Source organism: Sesamum indicum, linkage group LG5 (assembly GCF_026168435.1).
Source record: "Sesamum indicum cultivar Baizhima isolate 11 linkage group LG5, ASM2616843v1, whole genome shotgun sequence".
Lineage (NCBI taxonomy): Eukaryota > Viridiplantae > Streptophyta > Magnoliopsida > Lamiales > Pedaliaceae > Sesamum > Sesamum indicum.
This window is the reverse complement of record NC_142661.1, coordinates 18,448,816-18,465,259: the sequence shown is the minus strand read 5'-3', so window position 1 is coordinate 18,465,259 and position 16,444 is coordinate 18,448,816. Positions and strand designations below refer to the sequence as shown.

The window sequence follows — 16,444 nt, the reverse complement described above, 5'->3', positions numbered from 1 at the left end:
GGCCCCAAACGTAGCCCACAACATCTTGGCCCTCTACTTGCCCACTCCAATCCCCATCATTCACTATTCATGAACTCACTATTTCGTGTTTGTTTATTTATTCTGGGGATTCTTTTTTTTTTTTTTAATTTTTCTAAATTACACTTTGCACCCTGAAAATATGACGACGGGCTATAATACTTGATTCAATAAAAGTCGAACTTGACTTACCAATATATTAATTGGACTACAGTGACCAAATTGAATAATACCTTTATAAATTTTGATGAAAAAGAATATTTTATAACAATTTTTTAATTGAGTAGTCATTATAAATTTATTGTAGCCTAACTCTCTAACCATAAAAGAATTGCTTATTTTATTTAGCATGCCTACTCACTAGTTCAAAATTATAGTACTAGTATTTAATGCGCAACCCCCCCCCCCCCCCGCCCCCAATTAGTGTTAATCAGCCGAAAAAGAGAAGCTAAATTTGGAAAATGGGATCTAAGTAAGTATTTTTACCCTCTAAAACGTAACTTTTATTGCATATAGGGCCTTTCTTTCACTTTATCGTACCAATAGGCATACATATGGCCACGTCTTGTGTCCCCAACTGCCCAATTATATGTTTGTACCATGTTTTATTTGGTTTTAATTGAAGTCTCATAAATTCATTTTTAATGGCCGATTATGAGGTTAGCTTTGTAATTGAGTGGGTTAAACTTGTGTTTTGAGTGTATACACAATTTTTTATATCGTTTGATTTTTTGGATTAAAGTTTATAAAAATCACGTTTTGATAAAAGCTACAATTTGTAGGTTTAAATACCAGAATAACAATTCTTCATCAAATTACCTGACTCATTAAATTACTTTACCAAAATCACTTGTCACAAAACTAGTTTTGAAATTCAACTACAATCTACAGAGGTTTAATTAATTATTGAAATTGTAAATCCAAACGCCATAATCATCCTTTCCTAAAATCAACTAAAGAAAGAACGATTCAGAGACTTATTACTAATCAATTTCTTGATTTATTGAGACAATTATGTGTCCTCCTCAAAAATTAAAAAAAAAATAAAAATTATATATTTATAAGGAGGGAGTGGAGATATTTCACAAAATGTAAAAAAATATTCTTTGCCTTTATCTTTATTTCATGAATGAATATACGGAATTTTGGTGGTAAAGTGAGAGATGCTACACTTTTACGTCTTTTTCTGGCTTTTTACCCTCAAAAATTGAATAAAGTTGTGCGTGCACTATACTCTTAATATACACACAACATAATGACCGCTTGCTTATAATTCCCTTAAAGTCAATATAACTGTATATTCTGTTTTTATAATCATGACTTACTTTCTTTTATATCAATCCACCTCTTTCCACAATGTTATATATATTGGTAGAAATTATATCTGTCATCATATAATTATGGGACTTCAATTACCCCGTTTCTTCAACGTATGCTCATATTTTAGGTGAAATTTGTAATGTGAAATAGAATTGTCGCAAAAACAATATAATTTTTTAAAATCAAGAATGTTTATTTTTATTTTTTTAGAAAATGCCTAGTTTTTTAATTAGTCCTCGTTTACACGAATGTATATACTATACATGATGGGGAAAATCCAACACAGATCAACTTCGATTGAAATTGAACTAATTATATAACAAGTATAATATATTTATGATGTGGTTGTTGTAGTTAAAAAAGAATAATTAATCACGTGATTGATAAATGTATTATACTTATTCTATAATTAATTTAATTTGAATTTTAATAAAAAAATTCCATACACACAATTGGACATTCTAGTCACGGCATATACGAAAATGGCACAAACAAAAAGGCCACCCGCGCGGCCCACCAGGCACCCACCCTTCTCACTTCTAGAGCCTATATTAGTAGACAGCCGAACCCCATCCCTCCTCCTCACTCCCACACCTCAGAAACCAACTCCAAGAGCTAAACTCGTTCCCGCCGCCGTCAACATGTCGGAGAAAGCCTGCGACCACCACGAAAGCGACCGGCGAAAGATCGCGCGGCGGTGCTGCGCCGGTCTGCTCATCTTCAGCTTCATCTTCCTGGTGATCATCCTCCTAATTTGGTCCATCCTCCAGCCCAGAAAGCCCCGCTTCACCCTCCAAGACGCCACTATCTTCAACCTCAACGTCTCCGCCCCCAACGTCATCTCCACCACCGTCCAAGTCACCGTCAACTCCCGCAACCCCAACTCCAAAATCGGCATTTACTACGACAGGATGAACGTCTACGCCACCTACCACAACCAGCAAATCACCTACTACACCGTCATCCCGCCGGTCTACCAGGGCCACAAGGACGTCAACGTCTGGTCCCCCTTTATCTACGGCAACAACGTCCCAGTCGCCCCCTATAACGGCGTCGCCCTCGGCCAGGACAAGTCCAATGGCGCCATCTCCCTGACCATCAAAATTAACGGCCGCGTAAGGTGGAAGGTCGGCTCCTTCATCTCCGGCCGCTACCATCTCCACATCACCTGCCCCGCCTATATTCCCCTCGGAAACAGCAAGAACACCGGAATTGTCATCGGCAACGCAGTTAAGTATCAGCTTTCACAGAGTTGTAGTGTCAATGTTTGATCAAAATTCTCAAAAAAAAAAAACATTTAAAAATAGGATTATTACATGCTAATCAAATCAGGACCAATAATCAATCGTCCGAAGAATTTAATTTCCGTTGTTTTCCATCTTTTTGGTATCATATATATATATGTATCTCTGGAGCGTATTGTATACGTTGGAGAATTGTACATTTTGCTCGATAATAATTCATTCAGGCGAGGAAGAGGTGAAAGCAGACAGAGCTGCAATGTATGATCTTGTACAAGAATTGTACCATGTTTAAGTTATTGAAATGAGAACTTATGCAATAATTGTTTCTATAATTAGAAGTGCTTAATGGGTTAATTATCCTCTAATTCTTGTAGTTTGATAATGATTTGCTTCTTCTTCACTCCCATTCTTTCCCGGAATTAATTTAATGTATACTTTTGAAGTGGTGGGTTTAACTTTCCATAATCCCTTTACTGGTACTCCTATATATATATATATTTATATTTGTTGATAATTGTTTGGTGTTTGGAGGTAGTGAGCTGTTTGGTGACTTTTTGTTATAGGAATATTACAAAATACACAACGGCAACGGCCATGTGGTTCATTGCAACTGGTGCCTTGATCATGTGTTCTTTTCCTCAAATTAGAATTAAGCTTACTGCTCTTAATTGAAATATTAATATTAAATAATTTTCTGTTCTACTTTGAAAATATTGTGTGTGTGAGTTAATTATACTCATATATATATATATATATATATAAGTTGTCATTTATCAAATCATACATATTATGATTATTATTGTGATTATTATTATTATTATTATTATGTGTTAATTTAATAATTGATGGGTGGTATGAGTATAAATTCATATATAGGTGAAACTCTTACTTGGAAAATTGAGACAGTGGATTCAAAGGTTTGGTCGGAATGTAGAAAAGATGTGTGGCAATGATAATAGTTTGCTGGCTGTTGTGGTTGACAGGATGGATATGGAGAGATAAGGTCGGCGTTGTGCTTTTGTTTCCATTGCAAGAGAATCAACCACAATCGCATTTCCACTCTTATTATTTATGTATTTATTGGAAAAAAAATTATTTGCTAAATTTAATTTATCCACATGATATAAAAAATGAACAAAATCTTTTTTATAGAAAAAAAATTAGTAAATTATTTTCTTATATTTTAAAAAATAAAGTAAATTACTTCTTTTATAACAATTTATATAGAAAATAATTTGCTAGATTTTTTATAATACAGGAAGTAATTAATTTGCTTTTTTTTTATATAGATATATTTTTCACTCATTTATTATATTACTGGGGTAAAATTGTATTTTTCCCAAAAAATTATAGCAGTAATAGTTAAATCATTACATTAATAAAAAAAAACAATTGATCAATAAATTGCAATAATTATCGAATTATAGTCAAATTAAAAGAATAATAAATTAATAAATAAAAAATGTGCATACATCTAATTATGGGTTATAACCATCAATCTGGTATTTATTTATATAACTCAAGTTTAACCACAAAATTAAGACCTCTTTGGCTCTTCAACTTAATTGGTTGTCATGTTAGCAAGAAACGGGCCTCATAATTATCCTCAATTAAGAATGCCGTCAACATGACATTTATTTTTCATGTCAAATTCTCTTTTATTATTTTTCGATAATTAATATATATGACCAATTAAATAACAAGTGAATCAGATTTGTTCTATATATATTAATTTGATTAGTGTATAATTAAGAAATATGATCAATAACATAACAAGTGAATGAAAATCTGGTCTCTATTAATTTGGTTGGATCAAAGGTTTCCTACATATAAAAATTCCAAGAGTGGGGGTTGGTTTAGGGGAGGTGGATTCATATTTCACATGGCATTGCGATGAAGGTCATTTTCAGTTTGCAAATTGCAACAGCAACTTCTAAACACAGAAAGAGTCTCAAAACAACCAGTGTACGCCTCTCTTGATGCTTTAATGTAGTGAAGATTAGGTGACGTTCTTGCACATGCAAACTCCCCACTTGTACCATTTCTTCATTTTTCGTTGCAATTTACTGATTTGAATTCGAAATTCACGTCCTCCAGATGATGGGTCGGCTCCATCTGTTTTTAACCTCCTGCTTGCTTTAACGCCTTCTAATTTCAATTCTCCTACGTAAATAAGCAATGTGGATTTTCATAGACCTTAGTCTTCAAATTTGATTGCATTGTCATCCAACTTGAAAATTTGTGTGTGAATTTAGTTCGGTCATTAATCTAAACGAACTCAAACGAGTTTTAATTTAATCAAAATATTTATCGATTTCAAGTAATCTGATATTTATAACTATATTTTATTATTTTTGCATTGATCAAATCAAATTTAAAAGTTTATCAAACTGTTTTTTTTTTCTTTTTAAGTTTGATTTGTAAAGTTTAATAAATTAAATTAAATACAAAAGAACTTTTATTGATTAATTTTAATTCAGTATCAAGCATTTTGATTTATTTTTCAATCCTAGACTCGTCTAAGTAGAAAGTACGTGTACCTTTGTCATAATTCCAGCCTTTTAATGTTCATGAATCTCTAAATCCAACACGATTCGCTCCATTAATTATACGTCACAAAATTTAACTCTTATATAGAAAATAATCACATTATTTGAGTAAAAAGACCGGATTTGATGACAATAATCACATTTTTCGACATAATTAATACATTTTTTGAAAAAAAAAATACCAATTATAAATATAATAAATACAATAATATTAATAATACAATTAATTTTATAAAATACTCCATATTATTTCTTACTTAAGTCTTATGCTACATAACAATTGAACATACTCCATATCCATATCGTTTCTTTTTTCTTCCTATTAAAAATTTAAACTCAATTTTTTTGGAAAAATATCTTAAAACCCAAACTGTGAGGCTGTTGCTAAGAGGTTTTAGACATAACAGTTAGTCCGTGTCCTATTTCTCCGGGGCTTTTACCACTTTCTCCGGCTCCGCCTCTCACGCTATGTATTTATACATATCAACTCACAATCTCCGTTCCAAGTTGTAAAACAAAAACATCTCTAGTCCATATAGTCCATACCCCCAAACCGGTCCTAATTAAACCACCCAACCATCCTACTTTTTCGCTCCTTACCACGCATGGGAGCGAAAGGCAAGCTGGACGGAGCTTACTACGGCGTTGGCCCGCCGCCCCAATCCCACCTCAATGGATCCCACTATAGCCCCTACGCTCCCCCCATGCAGCCACCGCATCCCCCATATATGGGAGCCGGTTCCATGTCGAACGGAGCATACCACGGCACCTACCCTCAGCAGCCACCGCCACCGCCACGACGGCAACACAGGAGCACCGACGACGGGTGCTGCTGCTGCTGCTGCGGCATCTGTAGCTGCCTCTTCAAGTGCCTCTGCGGCTGCCTCTTCAAGAGCCTCTGCACATGCATATGTCAAATTATCTGCACCCTTGTCGTTCTCGCTGGAATTATACTCCTAATCGTGTGGCTAATACTACGCCCCAACAACATCGAATCCTACACCAACGACGCCTCCCTCACCGAATTCAACCTCGACGGCAACACGCTTCGCTTCAACTTGGCTCTTAATATCTCTGTCCACAACCCCAACTCCCGCGTCCAGATTGAATACCAAAGCATCGAGGCCGAAGCACTTTACTGGGGCCAGAGATTCGCCACCAAGGAACTCGAGACGTTTTCTCAGCCGGTGAATAGCACGAGTTCGATCAAAACCGAGTTCAAGGGGCAGAACATCGTCATGCTCGACGATGAAGGGTTGTCTGAATACAACGAAGAGAAGAGTTCGGGCATGTTCAGCATTGATGTGAGACTTCATCTGCATATTCAACCGAAATTCTTGTTCATCAAAGGGGGTTCGATGAGGCCCTCGATCCATTGCAACACCAAAATTCCATTGAGCACGAGTGGGAAAACGTACCAAAGCCAGAATTGCGATGTCGTGTGGCTCAAGGCATTGTGGTGGTGATTTTCGCATTTTACCACGACTTTTGAATGTCCCAATGGAGGGTCTCTCTCTTTCTCTTCTTCTTCTAGTAATTACTTCTTTATTTTTTATTCTTTTGTAGGAATCAGCTGGTACATGTTACTATGGGATACGGGTTCTGTTTTAGGGGTTGATTCTTTGATTTTTGATGTGAAACTAGGATCATATGGCTATATGGTAAAAGCCGATCATTGTGTGCAGGACTGTGCATGAGTTTATGCGGATAAGTCTTTTGTTCTTCCATCATGAATTCATGATGTTCCTAGATTCTTGATAAAATTCTAACTCAAATTAAATTTGACAAAATTTGGACCAATTATATCACAAACATAATATATTTATTTTATAATTGGTGTATAGTTACGAAAAAGTAATCAGGATAACAACATAAACTGTTTCAGAAAATTGAATCTTGTAGGGACTAGAGCCTGGAAGGAAATGCAAAAACTGGCGAAGTGAAATCGCATGCATCAAAATATTCACGGCTCAAGTATCTTTACACATTGAGCAAAGATGGAGAAGGTGAACCACTCCAAGTCCATGAAACCTGTATCAACTTTAAATTTTTGAAATTTAAGAATTCAACAACAGTGGTAAATGTGACGCAGTCCAACTCTATCCAACACTGGGATTACCATTATTTGTGTTATGTAAAGGTTGCATTACGACATTGACAAAGTTAAATTTCAGGCAGATGAGTAGGAAGATTCACATCACAAAATTATATTTCGAAGAGAATCAACATATAACGCACAAAATTCCTAGCCATCCAAATACTCTCATAAACTAGCAAATCAACTGTATGTCTATAACATATGCTTTGTTGCAAATCAAGAACATAATCTCGAGGAGCAATGTACACCACAATTCCATGAAATACACAATAGCTCAAGAGGTAGTTCATAATTTTAAAGTGTAAGAAACTTCCGGAACTTGAAGAGAGGAGGATAAAACTATTGTTGCTCCAAACTTCCAAAATGTACAAAAACAACAGTTTCATTCCATTATCTTAAAGCAGAGCTTAGCCTCATCCCAGGGACCATTGATCTCAAATTTGTATTCTTGAATCCTAATCAGCCAGTAGGGGCACACCAAATTGACAAAAACCAATATACTCAACAGCAAAATAAAGAGCAAGCGGTGCAATTGATAAACGAAAAACAGAGTTGCGGCCATTAACCCCAAGGAGAAACATATATGCAAGCGGAAAGAGTATTTCTTTATACAATAACTAACAAATGGAGCAAACAAGAAAACTTGAAGGGAGAATAGCACAATAGCAAAGACATGAAGCCTTGATGGAAGTCGAGAAGCAATTAGGAGTGAAGCAACTATAGAAGCATTAAGAGATATGTTGCTTGTGAAGGTTGAATATTCAAGGGCCCCAGGAGCTGCGGAACCAGAATAGTTATGCAAAAAGAGATGGAGTATGACAAGAGAAGCTGTTAAAGCCCAAATAGAGTCTGAGCTTATGGATCTGGTCAGTGTGTGGTAAATAGGAGATAAAACGTATAAACCAGTTATAAAAAACGAGATTTTGACGACATAATTGAGCAGTAGGTCGAACGAGAGCATTTCTGCCGTTAAAAGAACGACAAAGAAGCCTGCCCCAAGGAGGACAATGTCAAGCAACACGAGAGACCTTTCACTAAAGATAGATCTGAGGGTATAAGTCCAGACCAAAACCACAAGAGCAACAATGCACAAATACTGAGAGATGGAGACCGCGTCCACCATCACCTTAACAAGGTCTCTTTTCACAACGTTGCAATTCATAATCATGTCTTCTAGGAAAGACTCATCAGTGTGATTATCGTCAAAACCAGGTTGCATCCCTCCATAGACAACTTTTCTCCATTTAGGAAAGGTTGGAGAGGCGCTCCTTTGCTTGCGGGATTCCATTTGTATTAACAATACCTATATGATACTGGTAGATATATGGAAAGACAATCAGCACGAACGACTTCAATTAACACAATAGCTTGAAGGGACTGTCTATAGAGCATATATCTGCATTATATAACCAAACGACTTCAAGCATATAACTAACAAAGAGACCAACTTTTCTCCTTTGCAAAATCAGAACTGTCTATATGACCAATATTCCTCCTTCAGCACGATACTAAAACCAAAGCCCTAACGGAACGCAATTCCTTTGTTAACAAATTCACGTTTTCGTTTCTGCTGTAGCGAATGGCATCAAACATACACAAATATGTTCGCAGCTTGTGTCTCATTTCAAAGGAATAAACAGAAACCAAAGACACAGACACAACACATTTCTTCACCAGCTTTTTTTTTTTTTTTTAAATTAACAAAGAGTATTGTATTGGTGTAGAAATAAATTGTTTGAAAACCAAAGGGGAAAAAAAAAGGCGAAATTATGTATATATTTTCAGCACTCCAGACAAGCCACCGCTGCCGAATGAATATTATTGTGACTCACCTCTTCAAAGCGAAGGCCAAATCGGAAGACAAAACAACGAGATTAGAGCGGCACCGGGAAAGACACAGGGAGTGGCGAGACGGAATAATGCGTAGCACTCTTTGGCACCAGGTCATAACAGCCGGTAATTGGGCGGCACACGCTTAAGTACGGACCACGGTAGCTTCAATGTGTCTACTGGACGAGGCAGATGAAGATTGCAGGACGATATTTCCACTGTAAAATTTTCACCCAATATGTAATTTCTTTGGAGCCGAAAAAAGTGTCAGTGAGGTTCTAAATAAGATATTGGATCCCCAATAAAGATTCAGATTTAATGGGCTCAATCAATGGATCCTCATCCACCACTAATTTTTAGTACTGTTTTTTGTTTCCAGCTCATTGGATTCAGAGTCCATCATACTTGAAAAATAATAACATTCTCTCACTTAAGCACTTAATAAATTAGTTAAAAATGATGTGTGTCACTACACTTCACAACTTAAATTACATATTTGACATTCTTGTAAACAGTGGTGCAAATGAGCCGAGATCGGCCAAAAATCTGAACTACGCAAGCTCGAGCACATTGTTTGGAGTTCGAGTGCGAGCTCTAGTAAAAGCTCGATAGAGGAAAACTCCCCTCATAAAATAAGTAGTTTTACAAACCACTAAGATTAGGAACAAAAGATCATCTCTAAATCAAAAGGATTATGTACATATGCTATGTTTGGTTTTGTGTTTTACACACCTCTATTAGGTGTGCAATTGTAATTTATTTTTTTTATTATTTTTTATTCTTCTCTTAACATAAATATATATATTATATTTCACTAACAAACAAAATACTTTATACATACATATATATATATTACTAAATATATATATATATTCAAAGACATGATTTGACAATCAACAGTAACCCATGTCTCCCAAATCCCAACATCAAACCTAAGCTACTTATTTCACACTATTTTATATTATATCAAAATACAAATCCAAACATACCATCTATCTCAAAACACATACTTACTTATCTCTATTTTTCTCACTCTGTCTCCAAAATGCCAAAACAAAAACATTCAAAACATTCATCCAAATATAAGCATAGATACTCACAAGAACGATAACAAAAATCCAGTCAAAGCACAACCAAACAAAGTCAACAAACAAAAAATTCAATGAGGTATTTTATCAAACACCTTGAAAGCAAAATTTACTCAAAAAATTTCTTGTACAAATTGTAAAAGAAATTTACAATTTCAAAAAAATCACCTGGCAATGGTGGAGTCAGATAGAAAGTGTGCCGTGTGCCGATGGATTCGTGGAGGTAAAGCTAGAGTTCTGCAATTTTTTCTTCACTTGGCGAGAGAGAGAGAGTTAGAGAGAGGAAGAGTTCTCAATAGTGAATAGTCAATACTCACATTACGTACTTACATCTCCTATCTCCTGACTCCATCATACTTTTTCAGCTTTTCTTTTTTAATTTTAATTTTAATAATACTTGATTAATTGATTTATTTGTTTAATAAATATAGAGATAATTAATATATTTATTTATATACATTAAATAATTATAAGATTAAGATAAGTAATAAAAAAATATTTTTTTGGTAGTGGATGAGATATATAATTGTAAAATTCATATATATTATATTAAATATTTACTTATAAAAAGATTATCAAAACGTCCTGAATTATTGATTAAGCTTATTTTTAGATAATATAAACTAAAATATTATATTTTAATACCATCTAAAATATAATATATTGACTAACAATTCTAACCTATGGTGAATTTTAAAGACATGCATTTTGTAGTGGAAATGAAATTATAATGATAAAATTCATATACATTATAATAAATATTCATTTACAAAAAAATATCAAAATATACTAAATTATTGGTTAAGCTTGTTTTTATATATAAGCTAAAATATCATATTTTAATACCATCTAAAATTGAAATATAAGATTTATGGACTAATAATTCTAATATATAGTGAATAAATGCTTTATGTTTTGATGGTCTGAAATTGTAATGATAAAATTCATATGCATTAAATTAAACATTTATTTATAAAAAAATTATCAAAATATAGTAAATTATTGATTAAGCTTATTTTTAGATAATATAAACCTTAATACCATATTTTAGTATATTCTAAAACTAAAATGATACATTGACTAACAATTCTAATATATTGAATTTTGAAATAAATGCATTTTGTTGTAAATTATAACGATAAAATTCATATACATTATATTAAATATTTATTTATAAAAAAAATTATTAAAATGTATAAATTATTGAGTTAGCTTGACTTTTAGATAATATAAACTAAACTACCATATTCAATACATCTAAAATTAATATGAGATATTAACCAATAATTCTAATTTATTGTGAATTTTAAATATTTATTTACAAAAAAAAGTATCAAAACTTACTAAATTGTTGCTTACATTTGTTTTTAAACAACATAAATAAAAATACCGTATTTTATTCTTATATAAAATTAAATTAGGAGATGTATTGACTAAATATTTTAATATATGGTGAATATTGAATATAAATTTAATATAATATCAAATATCTACTTAAATAATATTTATAAATAAAAAATATAAAGAAAAGGTGTGAGCTCGCAAGCTCATGAACGTAAAAAAATAGAGCTTGAGCTAGCGCTCGAGAGCCGAGCTCCAACCCGAGCAGGCTCGCAAGCACCCTTAGTTCTAATATTAATTCACTCATTTCTAAATCGTAATAAAAGAGAAAATAATTAATTAATAAAACTATATATATATATAAAAAAGAAAATATTTCATACTTACTTTATATTTATCATACAGAATAAGAAGAAGGTTTTGAGCTTACTAATTCTATTCTAACTATACAAAATAATTCAAAAGAAAAACATTAATTGTTTTGTGGAAATCACTTCATATTATGTTTGACTGATATGTTTCGTATTCATCAAGAGCAGTACCCCAGAGTCTTATTAGTCCCTTAAACAATTTCTCATATATATTCTAACTTCTAATCTAATATGTATGGCCGCATTCGGCACAACAGTTGAGATTAGTTGAGAACGCTCCATCCAAAATAATATATAAATACTAATCAGAAACTGAAATGCTGTAATTATACTAATCAAATCCTTAATATTACACATAAAGAAAAAAGACGAGAAAATTAAACGCAACGGTGGTTGCTACTGCCAGTATGTACACACGTCTGACCTCGCCAACGGTGCCGTTTTTATGTTGAACTAATCATGCCTGCCTCCGGTGACCGACCAATGACCAACCACCTCGTGAACTGGAGAAGCCGAGGGAGTGAAATACACCGGCGAATCGCAAGGTGTCGAATACGGCGTCGCATCGTCTACGCCGCAATCATCAATCTCCACCGACACCGTCGACGTCTCCTCTGCCGCTTTCAAACACTCCTCCAAGCTCACCCTGCTTCTATTATAATCACCAGTATCCTTATTCACGTCTTTTTCAGCAGCAGGACGCAGAGATTTCTCAGCAGGCGATTCCATGTCTTCTCTCTCCTCTTCTGCGATGGTGAACAAAAACCGAGGAGGTCCGAACATTCCCTGAATCTTCAACAGGTCAATATCAACCACTTCCATATCGGACTGCTGATTGGAACTGAGATCATTAGCCGTAGCATTAACAGTCTCTGACTTGCGATCGAAGCAAAACTGCGGTCTTATGCAGAAAAAATACAGAAGCTCCTTGGACGATGCGATGGAGGAGAAAGAGGAATCCGATGAAGAATACTGCGAGACTTCATCTCCACCGCCACCACCGACTGCATTCGTTTGACGGCGGAATACACGGCGGCGCCATAGGACATAAAAGAGTTCTGCGAAAAGCACCACCAGTGAGATTGCAAAAATTGTAGCGAGTGCAGTGCCTAGCTTGCTTAGTCCGCCGCCGCCGCCGCCCATTTTGGTTGCTCTAAGGAGAATAGGTAACTAACAGCCCTATATTATTCTGCTATATACCTTACTATGGAGTAAACATATAGCATTAAGGCTCGTTTACTTAATTGGTCTTCAGAATCTATCAAAAGAAATTGCAACTGGAAGTGAAGGTGGTGACCGGGTACCGGAGGGAGAGGAAGGCTGAGGAGGGGAAGAGGGTGTGATTTGGAGGGGTGGTGACTGGATTTAGCCGGTTGTGGGGTACAGGGGTTACTAACGGATAAATTTTCTGGGAAATGGGGAGTTTCAGGAGTGACGTGGACTTCTCGAATACAAACACATTTGAACTTAATGCGCGGAAGTGAACGACAGCCCTGGACTCTTGTAATGATGATATCGGTCCGCAGTTAAAAAAAAACAACAAAGTAATAACAATAGTAATTGATGAGATTTTAATTTAAATGTTAAGAGATTTTTATAATACAAGTCGCTACAATAATCCAAAGATTTTTAATAAAATTTTAAAATTAAATGAGTATTAATTTGTAGAATAAAAGCTAATATTTTGATATTTAAATCAATAATGAGTCTACTAAAAGAATAATCGAAAAACTTGAAGGTAAAAAATATGGTACAATAAGTGAAATAACTTGAATACTTGATGAAATATCAAGATAGAGTGATGATAATTGTGTGGAGTGCAAAACATATGCAAGAAGCTTGCTGAAAAATCGAGAGAAAATGAAAGTAAGAGCTACACGATACCCTATATTTATAAGTCGATGGAGAGTGACTTTTAGAAGTACAGTAAAACCTCTATAAATTAATAAACTCTTTAAAATAATAAAATCTTCCGGTCCCGACTTGAGCCTTTGTAAAAAATCATCAAATTCGATAAGATAATAAAATAATAATTTTTTAAAAAATTCCTTTATAAATATTAGGTCCCATTAAAACTCTAAATTAATAATTCATAAATATACAATTATAAATATTATGGTAATTTACTAAAATATGAAGTCTATAATGCTTTACGCATTTGATCATTCATGGATGATTTTGCGATGTCTTTTAAATGAGAAGACATGGTTGGGTGTTATGAATTATTTTATTATCATATTGAGATTTATGTAGTATATGTTTCATTCATCATGCATGAATATATTTAATTGGTTATAATAGTTATTTAAGTGCAATGAATTAATGTAAACATGTATATTTAAGAAATTTCAATGAATTGATACATGTGTCTATGAATATAATAGTTAATTGTATACAATGAATTGATATTATACATGAATATATTTAATTAGTTATAAAAAATTGATTGATGCATGAATATAATCAATGAAACATATATGAATTTATTTATTTTCAATACATATGTACTAAATTTGCTGAATTTAAAAAATCTCTCTTTTAATTAATAAAATATTAATTTATCGATAAATTAATATCTCTCTAAATTAATAAAATTTCATGGTCCCAAGATTATTAATTTATAGAGGTTTTACTGTAGTTGCAACTTATGATATATAGTTCAAAGTTGTGTGGGTTAGCTAAATAACAAAAAAACAAAACGTATTGCTTATCTTGAAGAATTTTTTACTGCTTGAATGAATCTTGTTAGTCGATTAAATTCTTCGAATTTAATTTTATATGTTGCTTTGAGGTCACATATTATCAATCTAGGAGTAAGATATTGAAGAATTTGTAATATAATGTGTCTTATAATGTCAAAAATGCAGGTGAATTTGTCTTTGCTATCAACTGAGTCATCTGTTGGATTAGGCTCGTTTATGAGCCTACCAAATTAGTAAAAAATATATGGACAATAGATTTGATATGGGTCAGTAGAGTCCGGCATAGTGGACTATTCAATGGACGCCCACCCCCCTTTAACTTTGGGTTTGAGAAAAAAAATTTTGGCTCATTAATAAGTATTTATTAGTAATTTAATTTTTATCAATATTAGCCGGATCCTGGGTCTAGAAGTGGGCTTTGATGAAAGGTACATGTGAATTTTGGGGACTTTATTGGTATCCACTATTTTCAATACATAGAGGGGAAAATGACATTTTTAACCCGCTCACCTCACCTAACAATATTATATATACATCACAGCTGCAAACATTTTTCACTCCTTTTCAGCACGGAACAATATTTTAGACCATCAAGTGGGCCTGCTCCACCAGGCCCATACTCGATGTGAAAGCCAGAAAAGAATAATATCACTACATAGTAGACCTGGTAGACCAGGGCCAAGCCCATTAATGATGAAACTGGGCCTTCCCTTGTGCCCCGTTGCTAAATGAGCATTCAACCACGAAAAATGTTCGCCCAATCCTGAAATATCTAATAACGCATTTGGATATGAAGAAATAATTTTAAATAAATCAATTTGAAAAGACCTTTTTGAATATTAATTCTCGAAAATATTTTGATCACCTCCCATGATTATGTTCCTATTTCGTACATGCCAGTATATACACAGATATTTATACATATAAGATGTGTATGATAAATACATACGGTGCTGAATATTATAAAATAACAAGAATCAATTTCATGTACGCATGCGGAATTCATAGAATTTACTATTAAAAGAAAAAGGAAAATGAAATTTTGGGTTTTGAAAATTGATTTATTCCCAACTTAGGATGCCAATTTTGGAATTGGGTAGGACAAACCATAAAAGCAAGATCATCAAAGTCAACTGGTGTGACGTTGATGTTTCTCATTTTTCTTCTATAAATTACCTCAACCATGAATCAGTTTCTCTCTAAGTTCTCTAATTACTATTTTTACCTTTACAGATCCTATTCCTATTCTAATCTTTTCTTCTTTGTGCTCGGCATTAACTTGAATGTTTTAAAGGATTTTACTGAAAATACCCTTCTTCAACTATATATTTTTTCAATCATTTTTGTTCTCGATATATAAATTTTTTAAAATTTATCGAACAAAATTATTAAAATGAATTCGTACCACGTCTCATATATATATATATATATTTGAAATACAGACACTTAAAAGACACATACAGACAGAATCAAATACAAAATCTCCCTTAAAAAATCTTGAGCCCAAACTGTTGGACTATCTCTCAAGGGACACTACCCTCCAAATGCTTACAGGACTAATTAAAATTGTACGTTTCTCTATATATTCTCATGTTGCTGCAAGGTATCTCATTTGATCATCAAATTACGTATTAATAAAAGAACAATTGACCATTTTAACCCCGAAACAAAGTTATTAATGGATAATCATAAAGTAATACTACAATCAACGAATCTTGATTATTTCAAAAATTAATGGTGGGCATGTGTCCGTATTTGTTTAAGGACTAAGCAAATTAGGTCGGAATGTGATATGTTTGTCTCACCTTTTCCATCCATGCAAAATAAAATTGTTGATGAGAAGATGAGGACGGCAGCTTTTTGATATTTTGATTTACTCCAAA

The 16,444-nt window shown here is 33.6% G+C and overlaps 3 protein-coding genes across 4 annotated transcripts; 1 reads left to right on the top strand and 2 right to left on the bottom strand.

Moving 5' to 3' along the window:
- Positions 1 to 1,904: 1,904 nt before the first annotated feature.
- On the top strand, positions 1,905 to 2,914 carry LOC105161711 (NDR1/HIN1-like protein 1). Its single transcript, XM_011079500.3, has one exon. It carries the CDS (start codon positions 1,980 to 1,982, stop codon positions 2,607 to 2,609), a length of 630 nt encoding a protein of 209 aa, XP_011077802.1. The 5' UTR covers positions 1,905 to 1,979; the 3' UTR covers positions 2,610 to 2,914.
- A 4,459-nt stretch (positions 2,915 to 7,373) lies between these two features.
- SETH1 (phosphatidylinositolglycan synthase family protein) lies at positions 7,374 to 10,478 on the bottom strand. 2 transcript variants are annotated; one of them, XM_011079499.3, is made up of 3 exons: positions 10,316 to 10,478; positions 9,062 to 9,277; positions 7,374 to 8,542 (listed from the first exon to the last, which is right to left on the bottom strand). In XM_011079499.3, the coding sequence occupies exon 3, from the start codon at positions 8,515 to 8,517 to the stop codon at positions 7,612 to 7,614; it is 906 nt and encodes a 301-aa protein (XP_011077801.1). In that variant the 5' UTR covers positions 8,518 to 8,542; positions 9,062 to 9,277; positions 10,316 to 10,478; the 3' UTR covers positions 7,374 to 7,611. The 2 variants fall into 2 exon arrangements, with proteins under 2 accessions (XP_011077801.1, XP_011077800.1); XM_011079498.3 differs by lacking the exon at positions 10,316 to 10,478 and having other exon boundaries at positions 9,062 to 9,898.
- Positions 10,479 to 12,161: 1,683 nt separating this feature from the next.
- On the bottom strand, positions 12,162 to 13,180 carry LOC105161709 (uncharacterized). The gene has a single exon (XM_011079497.3). It carries the CDS (start codon positions 13,000 to 13,002, stop codon positions 12,313 to 12,315), a length of 690 nt encoding a protein of 229 aa, XP_011077799.1. The 5' UTR covers positions 13,003 to 13,180; the 3' UTR covers positions 12,162 to 12,312.
- Positions 13,181 to 16,444: the final 3,264 nt, after the last annotated feature.